General features: G+C 40.8%; 1 protein-coding gene across 7 annotated transcripts in view; it reads left to right on the top strand.

Annotated features, from left to right (window-relative positions):
• The window catches only part of SFMBT2 (Scm like with four mbt domains 2), a 226563-nt gene that overhangs the window by 43320 nt on the left and 166443 nt on the right, over positions 1–16800 (top strand). For all 7 annotated transcript variants that reach the window (XM_079778896.1, XM_079778894.1, XM_079778898.1 and 4 more), the window contains exon 4: positions 7849–8089. In XM_079778896.1, coding sequence (XP_079635022.1) covers positions 7849–8089 — 241 coding nt within the window. The remainder of the gene's footprint in view (positions 1–7848; positions 8090–16800) is intronic.

Below are 16800 nucleotides of genomic sequence, written 5' to 3'. Positions count from 1 at the left end.
ATATGCTGTTGGTATTTTAATGGGGAGTGCATTGAATCTATAGATTGCTTTGGGTAGTATGGACATTTTAATAATGTTGATTCTACCAATCCATGAACATGGTATGTTCTTCCATCTGTTTGTCTTTCTCTATCTCTTTTTTCAGTGTCCTGTAGTTTTCTGCATATAGGTCTTTTACCTCTTTAGTTAAGTTTATTCCTAGGTATCTTAATTTTTTTGGTGCAATTTTAAATGGGATTACTTTTTTAGTCTCTTTCTGTAAGTTCACTATTGGTGTATAGACATGCCATAGATTTCTTGGCATTAATTTTGTATCCCGCTACATTGCCGAATTCATTTATTAAGTCTAGTAGTTTTTTGATGGAGTCTTTCGGGGTTTTTATGTACAATATCATGTCATCTGCAAATAAGGACAGCTTTACTTCTTTTCCAATTTGGATGCCTTTTATTTCTTCTTTTTGTCTGATAGCAATGTCGAACAGGAGTGGTGAGAGTGGGCATCCCTGTCTTGTTCCTGTTCTTAGGGGAAATGGTTTTAATTTTTGCCCATTGAGTATGAGGTTGGCTGTGGGTTTGTCATATATGGCTTTTATTATGATGAGGTATGATCCTTCTATTCCCACCTTGCTGAAAGTTTTTATCAAGAAAGGGTGTTGGATTTTGTCAAATGCTTTTTTTGCATCAATTGATATGACTATGTGATTTTTATCTCTCAATTTGTTTATGTGATGTATCACGTTTATTGATTTGCGGATATTGTACCATCCTTGCATCCCTGGGATAAATCCTACTTGGTCATGGTGTATGATCTTTCTGATGTACTGCTGGACCCGATTTGCTAGAATTTTGTTGAGGACTTTGGCATCTATGTTCATTAGGGATATTGGCCTGTAATTCTCTTTCGTTGTGTTGTCTTTATCTGGTTTTGGTATTAGGGTGATGCTGGCTTCATAGAATGAGCTTGGAAGTGTTCCTTCCTCTTGAATTTTTTGGAATCTGAGGAGGTGGGTTTTAGTTCTTCTTTGAATGTTTGGTAAAACTCCCCTGTGAAGCCGTCTGGCTTTTGTTTGCTGAAAGCTTTTTGATGACTGCTTCAATTTCTTCCATAATTAATTGGCCTATTGAGATGTTTAGATTCTTCCTGATTGAGTTGGAAGGTTGCATTTTTCTAGGAATATGTCCATTTCCTCCAGGTTGTCCAGTTTTTTGGAATAGAGTTGTTCATAGTATTTTTTTAAACAATCTTTTGTATTTCGGTTGTATCTGTTGTTTTTCTCCTCTTTCATTTCTGATTTTGTTTATTTGGGTCCTCTCTCTTTGCTTCTTGGTGAGCCTGGCTAGAGGTTCATCAATCTTGTTTATCCTTTCAAAGAACCAGCTCTTGTTTTTGTTGATCTTTTGTATTGTTTCTTTGGTCTCTATGTCATTTATCTCTGCTCTGATCTTTATTATTTCCTTCCTTCTGCTTACACTGGGCTTTTCTTGTTGCTCTCTTTCTAACTCTTTGAGTTGTAGTGTTAGGTCAGTGGTTGGCAAACCATGGCTTGTGAGCCATATGCGGCTCTTTGGGCCCTTGAGTGTGGCTCCTCCACAAAATACCACATACCCTAATTAAGTTAATAACAATGTACCTACCTATATAGTTTAAGTTTAAAAAATTTGGCTCTCAAAAGAAATTTCAATTGTTGTACTGTTGATATTTGGCTCTGTTGACTAATGAGTTTGCCGACCACTGGGTTAGGTAATTTATTACCATTGTTTCTTGTTTTTTGCAGTAGGCTTGTAGAGCTATGAACTTCCCTCTCAAGACTACTTTAGCTATGTCCCATAGATTTTGGATTGTTGTGTTTTCATTGTTGTTTGTTGCCATGATGTTTTTTATTTCTTTTTTGATCTCTCTGGTAACCCAGTCATTTTTTAATAGCATGCTATTTAGTCTCCATGTGTTTGATTTTTTTGGATTGTTTTTATTGTAGTTGATTTTTAGTTTTATGCCACTGTGATCTGAGAAGATGCTTGATATGATTTCTATTTTCTTGAATTTGAAGAGACTTTGCCTGTGACCCAATATATGGTCTGTCTTTGAAAATGACCCATGTGCACTTGAGAAGAATTTATATTCTGTGGCTTTGGGGTGAAATGTTCTGATGATGTCAATTAATTCCATCTGGTCTACTGAGTCATTTAGCATTGATGTTTCTTTGCTGATTTTTTTGTTTAGAGGTTTTGTCCAATGGTGATAGTGGGGTATTAAAGTCCCCTACTATGATTGTATTGCTGTTAATCTCTCCCTTGATATCTTAGAGGAGTTTTCTAATGTATTTGGGTGCTCCTGTATTGGGTGCGTATATGTTTACCAGAGTTATTTCTTCTTGTTGGATTGCTCCCTTTAGTATTATGAAGTGGCCTTCCTTATCTCTTTTTATTTCCTTCACTTTGAGATCTAATTTGTCAGATATATGTATTGCTATCCCAGGTTTTTTTTCATTTCCATTCGCCTGAAAAACCTTTTTCCATCCCTTTACCCTCAGTCTGTGTGTGTCTTTTTTTCTGAGGTGAGTTTCTTGTAGATAGCAGATATATGGGTCATGTTTTCTTATCCAATCCGTTACCCTATGTCTTTTGATTGGGGCATTTAATCCATTTAAATTTAAAGTTATTATTCATAGGTACTTGTTTGTTGCCATTTTTATTCTTTACCCCTGTGTTCCTTCTTCGCTTCCTATATATATTTTTTTTACAGCAGACCCTTTAGCATTTCTTCCATTGCTGGTTTGGTGGTAATAAATTCCCTTAGTTCTTTTTTGTCTGTGAAGCTCCTGATTTCATCCTCAATTTTGATTGATAGCCTTGCTGGCTACAGTATTCTTGGATTCAGACCCTTCCTTTGCATGACTTTGTATATTTCATTCCATTCCCTTCTGACCTGATGTGTTTCTGTTGAGAAATCAGTCGCTAGTCTGATGGGGGATCCTTTGTAGGTAACTTTCTGTCTCTCTCTGGCCGCTTTTAAGATTTTTACTTTGTTGTTGGTGTTTGCCAATTTAATTATTATGTGCCTTGGCATCAGTCATTTGGGGTTCATTTTGATTGGGACTCTGTGAGCTTCTTGGATTTGTGTGGATTTTTTCTTCCCTATATCACGGAAGGTTTTTTTGCCATTATTTCTTCAAACAGGTTTTCAATTCCTTGCTCAGTTTCCTTTCCTTCTGGCACCCCTATTATGCAGATGTTGTTTTGTTTCGTGTTGTCCCAAAGTTCCCTTAGGCTCCCCTCCTGCTTTTTATTTTTTTTTCCTAGAAGCTGCTCTACTTGGTTATTTTTTCCTACCTGTCTTCTAGCTCACTGATGTGGTCCTCTGCTTCTTCTAGTCTACTCTTGATGCTTTCTATTGAGTTCTTTATAGCAGCAATGTCATTTTTCATTTCTTCTTGGTTCTTCTTCCTTTCCTCTTGGTTCTTATACATATTCTCGAATTTGTCTTCCATTCTTTTCATCCACCTTATGATCATTTCTCTGAATTCTTTCTCTGACAGGTTGCTTGCCTCCATTTCATTTACTTCCTTTTCTGGTGATGCCTGCTTTTCTTTCATATGTGGGCTTTCTTTTTCTCCCCATGATCTCTCTTCTCTGGGTGTCTGGTTATGTAGTTCTATCTCTCCTGTGTTGATTTAAAGGCACAAAATACAACACAACAAGGTACAATGCACAAGGCACTGAACACAAATGTATTCATGATATTAATAACCTCAAGTAAAGATGACCACCAGAGAAAGGTGAATTAGAGGATAGGAGAGAAAGGAGAAGAGAAAAAAAAGGAGTGCAAAAATGAAATTGGGAAAAAAAAGTAAGAGAGAAAAGAGAGAGAATAAGAAAGAAGAGGGGAAAAAAAAATATATATATATATGGGGAGAAAACTCCAATATAACAGTCACTAATCCCAACACATGCCAGCAACAAGTACCTGGAGATGAATGCAAACTACTAACAACAACTAATATCAAGTGAGGCGAGGGAAAACAGAAGCAACAAACAAACAAAAACAAAACAAAAAACAAAAAGCAAAAGCAAAACAATCTCACATACAACCATAAAAAATCGATATAATCAACAAGCAAACAACAACAAAACGACAGAGAGACAAAAAATAAAAAAAAATTATTAATAGTCATGAAAGAGAAGAGAGAGTTGTGTATGGACTTGGAGCAGGGGATTGGAAATTAGATATATAAGTATGGTGAAATTTTAACGGGGTAAAAAGAAGGAATAGGGAAAATCTAAAGCAGGAATAGGGTAAGAGAAACAGGACAACAAAAGGGTAAAAGTGAGGAAGAGAGTGATGGCATAAAGGTAAAGTTGAGATAGAGTAAAATGATGCTAAAAGAAAGATGAAAATAGATTGTAGAACACTAATCCCAAAGTTTAAAATAAAGAGAAAATAAAATGACACTTTTTTTTAAAAAAAGATAAAATAGTAGTAGTAATAATACTGATTGAAAATAAAAATGTAATAATTAAAAAGGTAAAATCAAGTGAGGAAAAAAGAAAAAAAAATTAGTTTCTTAAGTAAAAGATGAAAAAAACAATGTGCAGTAGTGAAGGTCATTCACTTCCTCTACTGTTCTGTTTGGCACGCCTGTTTCCTAGTCAGAACAGTATTGAAGTTCCCTGCGTTCCACTGCTCTTCAGTGCTGTAAGCCAGTCCTGATTTTTAAGCAGGCAGTATGTCTTCATTTATTCTATTCCTTTATTTGTGTTTACACAAGAGTCAATTTGTGATTCAACCCCTGGGTGGCAGTGTTTCTGGATTGACCTCCGGGTCTATAGGTCCTCTCTAGCTAGTGTTTAGGTTTTGCTTTCCCGTGGCACTTAATACCGGTTTGGGGGAGTGGGTTGCTCCAGAGCTGGTTCTCTGATGGTTATTCCCGGCTCTGATCCCCAGGTTCCACAAAAACAACTTTCCCCTGCAGTCTCTTAGAGTGTCCCCAATTGGGTGATCCTATGTATTGGGCTTAGTACTCAGATGCAAGGATTTAAAGAGGGGAAAAAAAAAAAAGAGCCCGTGTAAGTGTGCGAACTCCGGGGCTGCACACAAGTCTGTGCAGTCTTTTTTTCCCCCTTGCGTCTAAGCAGCCGGCACACTTTTGAAATTTTTAGGCTGTCCTTTTGCGCCCAGATCAAAATGGGTTGCTTTTTAGAGTTCCCTTCTGTTAGCAGCTCTGCGGACCCCCTTCCACATTCATGGATCACGCCAGCCCCAACAGCCATGGATTTTTCTAGGTGCAGACTTCCCCGGGTCCTCCAGCTCCCGTGTGCGCGTTTCTCTCTCCTGCCGGGACCACAGACCTCACCTTCTCCCAGGCGAAATCTGACCTTTCCGTGAGGGGGTGTAGAGCTCCTCTGAATCCGCATGCTTGCGCCACTTGGGGACCGGTGTTCCCAGGTTCGCAGCTGTTCGGTGGGTGCCATAGTTGTAGATTCCCCGGGCTTTTCAGGCGTCCGATAACATCCACTTTCCCCTTCAAGACGGCGCGGTCTCCGTGTCCCAGCGGGTCGCTCTGGGAAGGAACCCAGCAGCAGTGGGGGCTGCCCGGTCAGGGGAGCCCTGTCCAGCAGTCCCCCAAAGTCTCCTGGAGTATAGCTGTCCCTCAACTCACCAACAAACACTCCCCGTGCGACCACACACTCTCCTTTTGTTCTCTCACTCACACACTATCTTGCAGTCTGCCTTCCTGTCAGCAGCCATCTTCCAGGATCTAATTTTAAAATCTTTTAATTAAGCCAGCCAGAGAAAGATAAATATCACATGATCACACTCATTTGTGGAATATAATGAACAACATAAACTGATGAAGAAAAATTGAACCAGAGTCATAGAAGCATCGAACAGACTGTCCAACCTATGAGGGAAGGTGTGTGGGGGGGTGAGGGTAAGAGATAAACTAAAGGACTTATATGCATGCATATGAGCATAACCAATGGACACAGATGGGGTCGTGGGGTGGGGTGGGGTGAGGGCATATGGTGGGTGGTGGGGTCGGCCAGGGAGAGGTCACTGGGGGAAAAAGGAGACTTACGTAATACTTTAAACAATAAATAATTTAAATTTTTAAAAAATCTATTGATTTTAGAGAGGAAGGGAGAGGGATAGAGGGAGAGAAACATCAGTCAGCTGCCTCCTGCATGTTCCCTACTGGGGCTCAAGCCCACAACCCAAGCATGTGCCCTGACCTGGGGCTGAACTGGAGACCTAAGACCTAACTGGCAACCTTTTGGTGTATGGGATGATGCTCAACCAACTGAGCCACACTGGCCAGGGCCGAATTGATGTTTTTATTTTGAAAGGACACATAAAAGTTTTATAGTCTTCTGTAGGCAGATTAGTCAAATGAGAGAAAATGTCATAAATATTCAGAAAACATTTAGATCAAGCCAAAAAACAAATTATTCTTAACAATGATTTCTTTGAACAATGCAAATAGCTTTCCCAGCAGAGTAAAAGTCCCAGGAAATAAAAAATTGAGCTTTTATCAGGTTTTTGCTTTTACAGAAGAATTTAGCAATATATTGTGAGCAAGGAAAATACTCAATTTCCAGGACCTATGTTTTTTTGGCATTGTTGTTGCTTTACTGGAAAGGAAAATTTAATTCTGAGAAACATTTTTTTCACTGGCCTACCCAGAGCAAAGATTCAGCCTGAGTAACATTAGCAAATTGGGGCATTTTCTCAACCTGCTCTTGCCTTTGGCTCTCATGCTGAATTAGGAAGCCAGAACTTGGATTCATTATTTTACTGCAACATTTTATCCTTTTGGGAGGTGAAATGTTCTTTTGAAAAGGAATTTAAGACCTTATTAAATTTGCATGAACTTATAAAAGTAGATTACATTCCTAATTCTCTTTTATACTGACACTCATAATGTTATAATTACTAGTTTATTATAAATGTAGTTGTAGCTATCCAGTGAAACCAAGAGGTAAGTAAATATTAAAATATAACAGAGCTTCAACTCACCTGACTTACAGTTTTTGTATGATCCTGCATAGCTTCTTATGATTCTGGGATGACTTGATTAGGTTGCTTGAGGCAGTTTAGGTGAGAGATACAACTTTCCTTTTCTTCTTTACTGGTAAGTTATCAGTGCCTCTCCATATGGAGTAACTCCTGTTCCCTTTAATCCAGTCAGTTTTCCCACCTCCCTTTCAATCACAACAGTTCAGGAAGCAGAGTGTCCCCAGGCCTGTTGTTAAGGAAAAGCATCAAGGACCTCAGGAACTCGTCCTTTGTAATTCCTTCGTCTCTTAAGCAGCTGCTACTCATAGACATCAGATGCTTTAGCACTGGAATGCCCACAAGGCTGGGAAGCTATCTTTTGGGGAGGAGGGCTGATAAATATTAATAGACTATAATCCTTCATTAATAAAAATGAAAATCTATCCACGGCTGTATAGCTCACAAAGCGGTCAGCAGCCACCTGGAAAGGGTGTCGTCCGAATTGGGATGTGCTGTAAGTGTAGAATGTACATGGGGTTTTGGAGGCTTCATTGGAAAAGACAAATGTAAAAATATCTCATTAATCTATTTTATATTGATGACATCTTGAAATGATGACATTTGAGAGATGTTGGGTTAAATAAAATACATTACTAAAATTAATCTCACCTGTTTTATCTTTTTTTAATGTGGCTGCTAGGAAATTCAGGCTCACATTGTATTTCTCTTAGAGAGTGCTGTCCTAGGGCAACAGAAATGCCATTTCTAAGTGCTGTGATTTTAACAGTTCTCGTAATGTTGTGGTGTTTGTGTCTAGTATAATAACAGGTTTCCTGTGTTTTTGGTTCCTTCAGGTTGAAATCAGCATTCAAAGCAACTTCCAGCCTGGGATGAAATTGGAAGTGGCCAATAAGAACAACCCGGACACGTACTGGGTGGCCACTGTCATCACCACCTGCGGGCAGCTGCTGCTTCTGCGCTACTGTGGTTATGGGGAGGACCGGCGGGCTGACTTCTGGTGTGACGTGGTGATAGCAGATCTGCACCCCGTGGGGTGGTGCACGCAGAACAACAAGGCCCTGATGCCCCCGGACGGTAAGCTCCCCGCTGGCCCACGATTCAGAGCCTTTGGGTTTACAGGCCATCCTTATTCATGGGGTTTGCAGGTATAACCTTGCGGAGATTCCATAGTGGATTCAGCGGGAAGGTCTTGCACTTTAAAGATTGCCTCCTGGGTTTCATTAGTTTGAGGGTGCCGGAGTGAGAGGGAACTTGGGTGCATTCTTGGATGGCAGAGCTCTTCCTGACAGCTGAGCGAATCATGGCCTTTAGGAGACAAAAGCTCTGGAGCCTGATTTTGGAGGTAGGAGAGAAGGCCGAGGCTGAGGTTCTGTTTTCCATTGCCGATGGATTATGTTGCATTTCTTTTGCTTTACACATTTCACATTTTGAACAGTGCTGTAGAGCATCTGTAGGATCTCTCTTAAGTTTTAGTCTTTCTTGTTGTGGGGAGACACTCAGGGTGTGATGCATGCAGAAACCAAAGAAGATACATGCTGTAAAACAGTGGCAATTTTTACCCCCAGTGGACATGTGGCAATGTCTGGAAGCACTTTTGTCTGTGAGAGGGGGAGGAAGAAGGAGCTCTTGGCAGCTGGTGGGAGGAGGCTAGGGTGCTGCTAAATATCCTACAATGTAGCGGACGGCACCCCAACAAAGAATTATTGAGTTCAAACTCCAATAGTTGAGAAACCCTGCTTAAAAGAGTGGGCAGCATATTACAAATGCATTAAAGGAGCTCATATGATCCTGTTTCATTGTATGATGACGGCAGCAGTTATATTTGAAGACTTCTGATGCTAATTCTCAAGTGTAATGTCTTCTTAGTACTTGTCTGCCACTTTTAGCTTTGAATGGGTATTTTTATTTCCAAGTGACATGTAAAGTTTTAGAGCTGAATTCCAAGTTTATTGTGTCCACCATATTCAGTTGCTTTCACCTTTCAGAGCATTTGAATGTTATCTTCATTTTTAAGTTCTGATATATTGTTTCTCTGATAGGTGGGAATGGTCAATGGTTTTTTACTTCCCCTTTTTAATGCATCACCGAGAGCCTGATAAATAGTGGGGTCATAATAAATGCAAGGAGTTTGGGTTGCATTAATGGGTATAGGTCAGGATTGAAATTGTTGCCTTGGCCGTAGCTAACACCATGACCCTTCGTTGTCTCAGGAGAAAGAGAGAAAGGCCCTTCTTGCTTTGGGTCTTTGCGCCCTCTTCCTCCTCCAGCTGGCAGCTTACCTTATCGCTCCCTCAGGCAACTGTGGTCAAGGACTCGTGTGCCCTTAATCTTGATCATATTAGCAACTGTGCCTCCCATTGATTTTTAAAAAAATGATATATAATTCACATACTATAAGTTCATCTCTATGAAGCTCAGTGACTTTTAATATAGTCACCAGGGCGTGCAGCCATAATCACTGTCTAATTCCAGAGTATTTCCATCATCCCATAAATAAGCCCTGTACCCATTTATAGTCACTCTCACTCTCCCATCCACTCAGGCCCTGGCCCTAAACTACTTTCTGTTTCTGTAGACTTGTCTATCCTGGACATTTCCCATATACAGAATCGTATAGTGTGTGGCCTTCTGTGTTCAGCTTCTTTTACTCAGCATTTCGTATTCAGAGCTCATCCATGTTTAGCATGTATCAGGACTTCATTCCTTTTTATAGCTGAATCATATTCCATCATATGGATAGACCACATTTTGTTTAACCATTTGTCAATTGATGTGCATCTGGGTGCAACTGTTCTTTGAATTGTGTGGCTCTCTAAATAGAAGACTCCCTCTCCCAGCCCCTCCACCCCTTTCCGTATTGGTAGTGTCTTTGTATACAGAAGTGTGAGTCTTTATTTCTCACCTCTGTTGAGGGTTACTTCTCAGGTGAGTGCTGGAGAATGGTGTTAATGCATGAGGCTTTATTTTTCACTCTTGTTCTAGTTCTGCAAGAGCAAATAGTTGGCTGAACACTATGTGTAATGCCTTTGGTAATGCTTGCTACTCGTAGTCCCAGGCTCAGCCTAAATTGTGCCATTAGTGGGACAATTAAGTTATTTTTACCCTTTTTACAAAATTTTAAGTGTACAGTACATTATTGGTAACTATAAGCAGAATGCTGACAGCAGATTGCTAGAACTTTTTCATCCTGCATGACTGAAACTTTATACCCATTGAACAGTAACTCCCCATTTCCCATTTCCTAGCCTTGGGTCACCACCATTCTACTCTGTGTGTGAGTTTGAAGGCTTTAGATGCCTCAAATAAGCATAATCATGCAGTGTTTGTCCTTTTGTGACTGGTGTATTTCACTTAACATAGTGTCCTCAAGGTTCATCCATGTAGCATGCGACATGATTTCCTTTTTAAAGGCTGAATAATATTCCATTTGGCTTTGAATGCAAACAGCCACTAAGGTGAGAAGATATAACGTGCAATAACTTAACTTACCAATGATTTATGATTTGTCATAGAGTAAACCAGTCTTGATGGGTGAATTGTATGGATGGAATATTGGGAAAACAGCAGTTGTAGTTAGAAAATTAGACTAATTCTCATTTGCCCAGCTCTACACGCAAAGGCCACATAGATATGCCCCTACACTCTCAGGAGAGTACAGTCAGACATGCATTAATTCCAGGCAGCCGATACACACGTGGGGGCACTGGCAGAGGGGAATGCAGGAGGGAACCAGGAGGCAAGTCCCCATTCCTAGCTGCAGCCTTACCTTTCTCTGTCCTTGCTTGTGTCATTCATTCATGACTCACTCTTAAAGTTTGACACTGTAGTAGCTAAACGTCCTTGGAAAGGATGTGAGATGGCTTCACGTTATAGATTATGCAGTGAGTAGTTTTAGAGAGAAGTTCCAGGGTACTGAATTTTAACACTCTAAGAGCTAATGGGTTCACTTGGTAAACATCCATGCTGTTGCTTGAGAAAGACGGTGTAGCTTATTAATCGATTCTTCTTTCTCACTGGGATGAAAAATGTGGCAGCAGTCACAGTTTCAGAAACACTGTCAAATTTGTATCCTGCTGACTTCCTACTATTAGGCAAGGCACAGACACACTTAACATGACAAATTGAAAATAAAAAATGGGGAAAACCCTGTAAAAAGGGAAACCACTAATGTGACTGGAAGGTAGAAGGGCTTTTCGCACGGTAACAAGTTATGCTAATTTTGAGAATTTCTCTATTGCTCGTTTTAAAGAACTTAAAAAAAATTTAGTAGGTAATCAATATGCCTTGGAAATCTTTAGTGCAGAGAACAAAGTCAGGAAATAGCAGGTTCACGGGGCAAAAGGTTTTATTGATTGCTGCAGTACAGGATAATTATTGCTTTGTGGGTAGACGGCACTTGTTCCACTGGGAATTGTAGACTATTTTTGAAGAAGGATTCTTGTTTCTGTGGTTTTCTGTCTTAGAGAGCTAATATCATTGTGAATTCCGCAATTGTACCTGGTTGATCTTTCTGGTGGTTAAACTTGAAAGGCATCTCAGAATATTAACACAAGTGCAAGCAGTCCATGACACATAATAGTCTTGTTAGGAATGTTCTATGGTGATAGGTTTCTTACTGAGCCCAGGAATCAGGGCGGGAGAGTGGGTTGTATAAAGAGAGGAACATTGCAGCTGGAGCCAGGACCTGGGATGCTCATCTTGCCTCTGCCATTAGCTTAGCTACATGGGTGAGTCCCTTCTTAATTTTTGTATCTTTAAAATGAGGTTAGAGTATACTATAATCTCACAAGAGCTTTCTAGTCTAACATGCCCTGGTTTGTGATCCTTGTCAAAGAAAGGAGGAGGGAGAAGGTGCTACTTTTCCTACTGTATGCATGAGCAGTGAAATTTGTTTTGGAATTAGGGTCTATGGAAATCTAGCCCAGGCATCTGTACGAAGCACGGAAGTACAGCTTCTGGGTTACTGTTGGGGATGATGAAGTTTCAGTGGATTGAGGGCCAAACTAGGTTGGGAAATTACTGTGAGTGCCTGGGTCCAACATCACTGGCAATGGATAGCATTTTGCTCACTGACGATTGTAGACTGAGAAAAATCAGCACAAGTGGAGTTGAGTCATTCAGTATATGGAGGACAGCTTCAAAATATGGTTGGACCAGAAAAGACGATGGGAACTTGGGGTGATTTGGGGTGAAGGGAGGGGGTTGCCTTGCATGGTCAGACTGAGTTGCAGTGCTTGAGATCTTTCAAGATGTTTGGGATTGTTCAAAGTTGTCCTATGCTTCTGAAATCATTGCATTGAAAGAGACTCGTTTTATTATTTTTGATGATAGTTTTAACAAACATGTAATCTTCCTTACAGTCCCATATTTTCCTGCAGTCGGACATCCTGCTCACAATCTGGGACTGCTGGCTCCTAACTGCTCACCTGCCTGCCAGCCTGATTACCCCTAACCGCCTCTGCCTGCCAGCCTGATCGCCCCTAACTGCCCCCTGCCCCCCGCCAGCCTGGTTGCCGCTAACTGCCCCCCTGCCGGCCTGGTCACCCTCAACTGCCGCCCTGCCGGCCTGGTCGCCTCCAACTGCACACCCCCCGCTCCCTCCGCCAGCCTGGTCGCCCCATGCAGCCTGCTGTTCGGTCGTTACTGTGAGGGCGTCCTGACCAATTTGCATATTACCCTTTTATTAATATAGATGTTATGAGGAAGGAAATAGCACAGCAGCAGACAGAATGCCACTAGGAAGGACATGTTTAAAGAGACTGGTTTAGTGGCCAATTGGCTGTTCAAAGAGCAGTGTTCCTGCTCCTGAGCTAATCCTTTTAATATTAATCTTTCATATTAAAAGTATTAAGAAACTGCTACATTAAAAGCACACCACTAAGTGCAGTGGAGGATTAGCTCTTATTAGAGCTGCAAAATGTAAAACGTTTGGCTTAGTAAATCAATAAGGCTTGATTTATTCATAAGCACATGCAAAGCTCGCATAGGGCAGCTGACAAATAATTATTGTTTACAGTGATAATGTAAGGAAGTCATTTAATCCAGTGATCGTTGCACTGCTATTTATTGAGAAGGAGCAGCAATACCTTTTGATGCCTGGAGTGGGGGAGCTCTGGAGTTCTAGCAGGTAGGTGCCCCCTGAGGCCCTGAAAGGAATGCTGTCAAATTGCAGGTTAATGCATGTGATGATGCCCGTCCACAGAACACTCCTCCGCTTCTACACTGAGAAGTATTTATGTGTGCTTTCTACTGTTGCAGGAAAAGATTGGCATTAGGTGCCTTAGGAATCATATCACTAGTTTTTATTTTCCCCATTATGAAAATTCCTATAATTTGAATTGCAAACTCTGCAGTCTTGCCAGAATGACTCTATTTACCATTCAAACTTGAATCAAAATTACTCGAGTTAGTTATTATATAACTTATTTGAATAAAGGGATGTTTATTCATGAAGCATTAGGAGAAAGTGTGAATATGGCCTTATGTTATGGGGGTAGATTCCGCCAGGTTCTGAAGCCTGGTCCGGGGGCTGTTTTAGGGACTGCTGTTTTTACTGTAGTTGATTGCAAAGTAAGAGATGCTGGCAGGGGTACACAGGACTGTAAAGTGATCAGATGACAGGATTTACCAATCCATAACCATTGTCTAACGGAGGACTGAGAAGTAGCATTTGATTGTTATGCAAAATTATCAGTGTTTACTATTCATATTTTATTATTTAAGTGACATTTTAGTAATACTAATGAAACCTACTCAGTCACATTGGTTTCATTTGTGTATTAATAAGAAAATTAAGTATATATGCTAAAATCTTAAAGGGCAAAATAAATCTTTAGCAGAGTTGAGGGAGGCACAGGGATTATAAACTCATTAATCATTAGATCATTTAATATAAAGAGAAAAACACATTGTTATATAAGAAAAGGTAGGCTGTATTTGCTAAGTATTATAGTAAGCTAAAAGTCATAGGTATATATTTTAAAAAGCGAGTTAGTATCCTATTGTGAAAAAGCCATTTTTGACAGTGTTGTGTGAAAGAAGGAATATTCAGGTAGGAAAAGAGTGATCCTTTCTCTCTAGGTACTTAATGGCCTTTTAAAAACAAAACATGGTTTTGAGTCCTAGCTGATCAGGTGAAGAGCCTGTGTACAGATTCATCATGGTGTAGACCAGAGGGGACTTGGTTTGCCAATGTGTGGGTGTATTTTATGTGTGATGACCATATGCTAGTATGTGTTTATGTGTTCATGTCATGTGTGTTTGTTTGCATGTGTGAGCATACATGTGTTTGCATACATGCATGAGTGTGTGCATTTGTATCTGTGAACATGTGTGTGCATTTGTATACATAGATGAGGATATGAGTGTGTTTGTGTATGCATGAGACTCTGTGTGTGTGTGTGTGTGTGTGTGTGTGTGTGTGTGTGTGTGTGTTGATCTAAGCAGTATTTTGAAATAATTTTAGCCTTTACCATTTACAAGTCCCTTCACTTAAAAGTCTGGGTTATGGCCGAAACCAGTTTGGCTCAGTGGATGGAGCGTTGGCCTGCGGACTCAAGGGTCCCAGGTTCGATTCCGGTCAAGGGCGTGTACCTTGGTTGCGGGCACATCCCCAGTAGGGGTTGTGCAAGAGGCAGCTGATCGATGTTTCTCTCTCATCGATGTTTCTAACTCTCTATCCCTATCTCTTCCTCTCTGTGAAAAATCAATAAAATATATTAAAAAAAAAAAAAGTCTGGGTTATGGTCATCTTTTGAAAACTTAGATGATGCAGACCTGTTGGACCTGCATTCCAAGAGGCATCCCGCATTGGAGCGCCTGCCTCTGCAGGTGGCCATTTGTTTGCTCTCCACACCTTCTGTTCCCTGCGTGGGCTTCTAATCTGCGCGGGCCCTAAGGGCGTCTGGGCTAACACCTACAAACAGGAGAGCCACACAGGGCCTCCTGCAGCCTCTGAGCATGTGACCTCAAGTTTCCGAGGCTCAGTCTATCAATATCAGTTGGACCAGATATTGTTAAGGTTTCCTTCAGCTAAAAAATGTTCTGAATGTAAGAATTCAAAGAGCAATGAATGAAACTTATGAAAGGACTGAAATAAGATTCCTTATGAACAGGACCCTAAGAAAATGTGAGGGGTTTTCTAGTTTGTGGAAAGAAAGAACACAAAGACCAAAACAGTGAAGGCAGACTAAATGGTCCTCATATAAATCAGAAACCTTTGTACAGGTGGTGAGGTACAAGTGTTTATGAGTAAAAATTATAATCTTTTCTCCTATGAATCCCTGATTGGTATTTGTATTTGTCTTTTGAAACTTATGATATATTTCATATCCCTTTACCATTTTCTTGCCCAGTGTATGAATGAGTCATGAATTTTAGATGTTTGTATCCTGGATCTCCAATTAAAAACAGTTTTTCTCATCTGCCAAATCATTTTATTGTGTGCCTACTGTGCACGAAGTAACTAAATTTAACCCTAGAAAAACCATGTAAATTGGCTGGTATTATTCTTGTATTACATTTGAAAAAAATGTGTCTTGGGAAGGGTAAATAACTTGTCTCCAGCCAGACAGCTTGAAGTAGATTTTAAACTAAGGGTAGAATTTTCCTCCCAGTTTTGAAATCAGTGCTTTGAAAATAGCAGGGGTCAGTAAACATTTGCTTATTGATTTCATGTGTCAATATGACTTTAGAATGTCCAGACTTGAAGTATTGGAAACATATTATTAAGGAAATTTGTAGAATTGGCTCCTTGTGATTTTTTAGGAAGAGAGTGGGAAGCTTCTTGTCCAGAATGTTTTGTTAGTTTTGGAGGCAAATAAATGGAAGAGATTTGGGCTGCAACTTCCTTGACAAATGGTAATCATGAGATTATGTAAAGTTATGTAAATTGTATCAGATGCTATTTGGGTTTTTTGCACTACATGAAAACTGTGAGCACAAAGCGGCACTAGAAGATTTTCCTTTTTGGTGTTAGTCATAAATGAATTTATTTTCTTTTGCTTCTTAATCCAGCAGCATGTGTACTTTAAATGAAGCGTGTGTTTAATTCTGTGTGAAATGTGGGGGTTAGTCAGTTCTGTGGGTTCTTGGCCTCTTGTCTAACTCTGTTAATTCTTCATTTCCTTAACTGTCAGAGCCCTAGTATCATCTGTCTGCTCTCCTCCCTTCGGCCCCCACCTTCCCGCCTAGAGATCCTGGCCTGGGCTGCCCCCGACTCGGCTCAAAGGAAGGCTTCCATGCACAGGGGTCAGCTCCCATCCATCTCAGTTCCTTTCATACCCTGAATGGATGACTAGTGTAGACCCTGTGAGAGAAGCCTGGACTCACTTTTGCACAGATTGGTCTTCCTTGGCACTGCTGGCCCTCTTGGACCTCTGCTGCTTCCAACCCTGCCCCTGCCCCAGGGAACTCTCTGTTTCCCCTCCCCGAGTCAGGAGCCCTTGGTGCTGTCTGTCCACTCTCCGTCGTGCCTCTGACTGTCCTCTAGCCTGCTGGGCTGGTGAGCTTCTCCCACTTCTCTTCCTGCTCTGGGCTCTTGAACAAGCCTCTGATTTCCTGCTGCTTCTTATTGAGTCTCCCAACATGGCTCCAGGTTTCAGGGCCAGGCTGACCTTCAGGCCCAGGCTGACCTTCAGGCCATGCCTCTGCTCCAGGGCTGTGCCCCCATCCCGGGCTATCCCTTCTGTCAAGGCCATGTTGACTGTCCAGGCTCATGCCTTCTTTCTAAAGTCATACGGACCTTCTAGGGTTGTGCTTCTTTTCTCTGCAGAATTTTCAACAGT

The sequence above is a fragment of the Cnephaeus nilssonii genome (genome assembly GCF_951640355.1).
Source record: "Cnephaeus nilssonii genome assembly, chromosome: 1".
Taxonomy (NCBI): Eukaryota; Metazoa; Chordata; class Mammalia; order Chiroptera; family Vespertilionidae; genus Cnephaeus; species Cnephaeus nilssonii.
The sequence above is the reverse complement of the archived record's forward strand: the minus strand, read 5'-3'. Positions and strand labels throughout refer to the sequence as shown.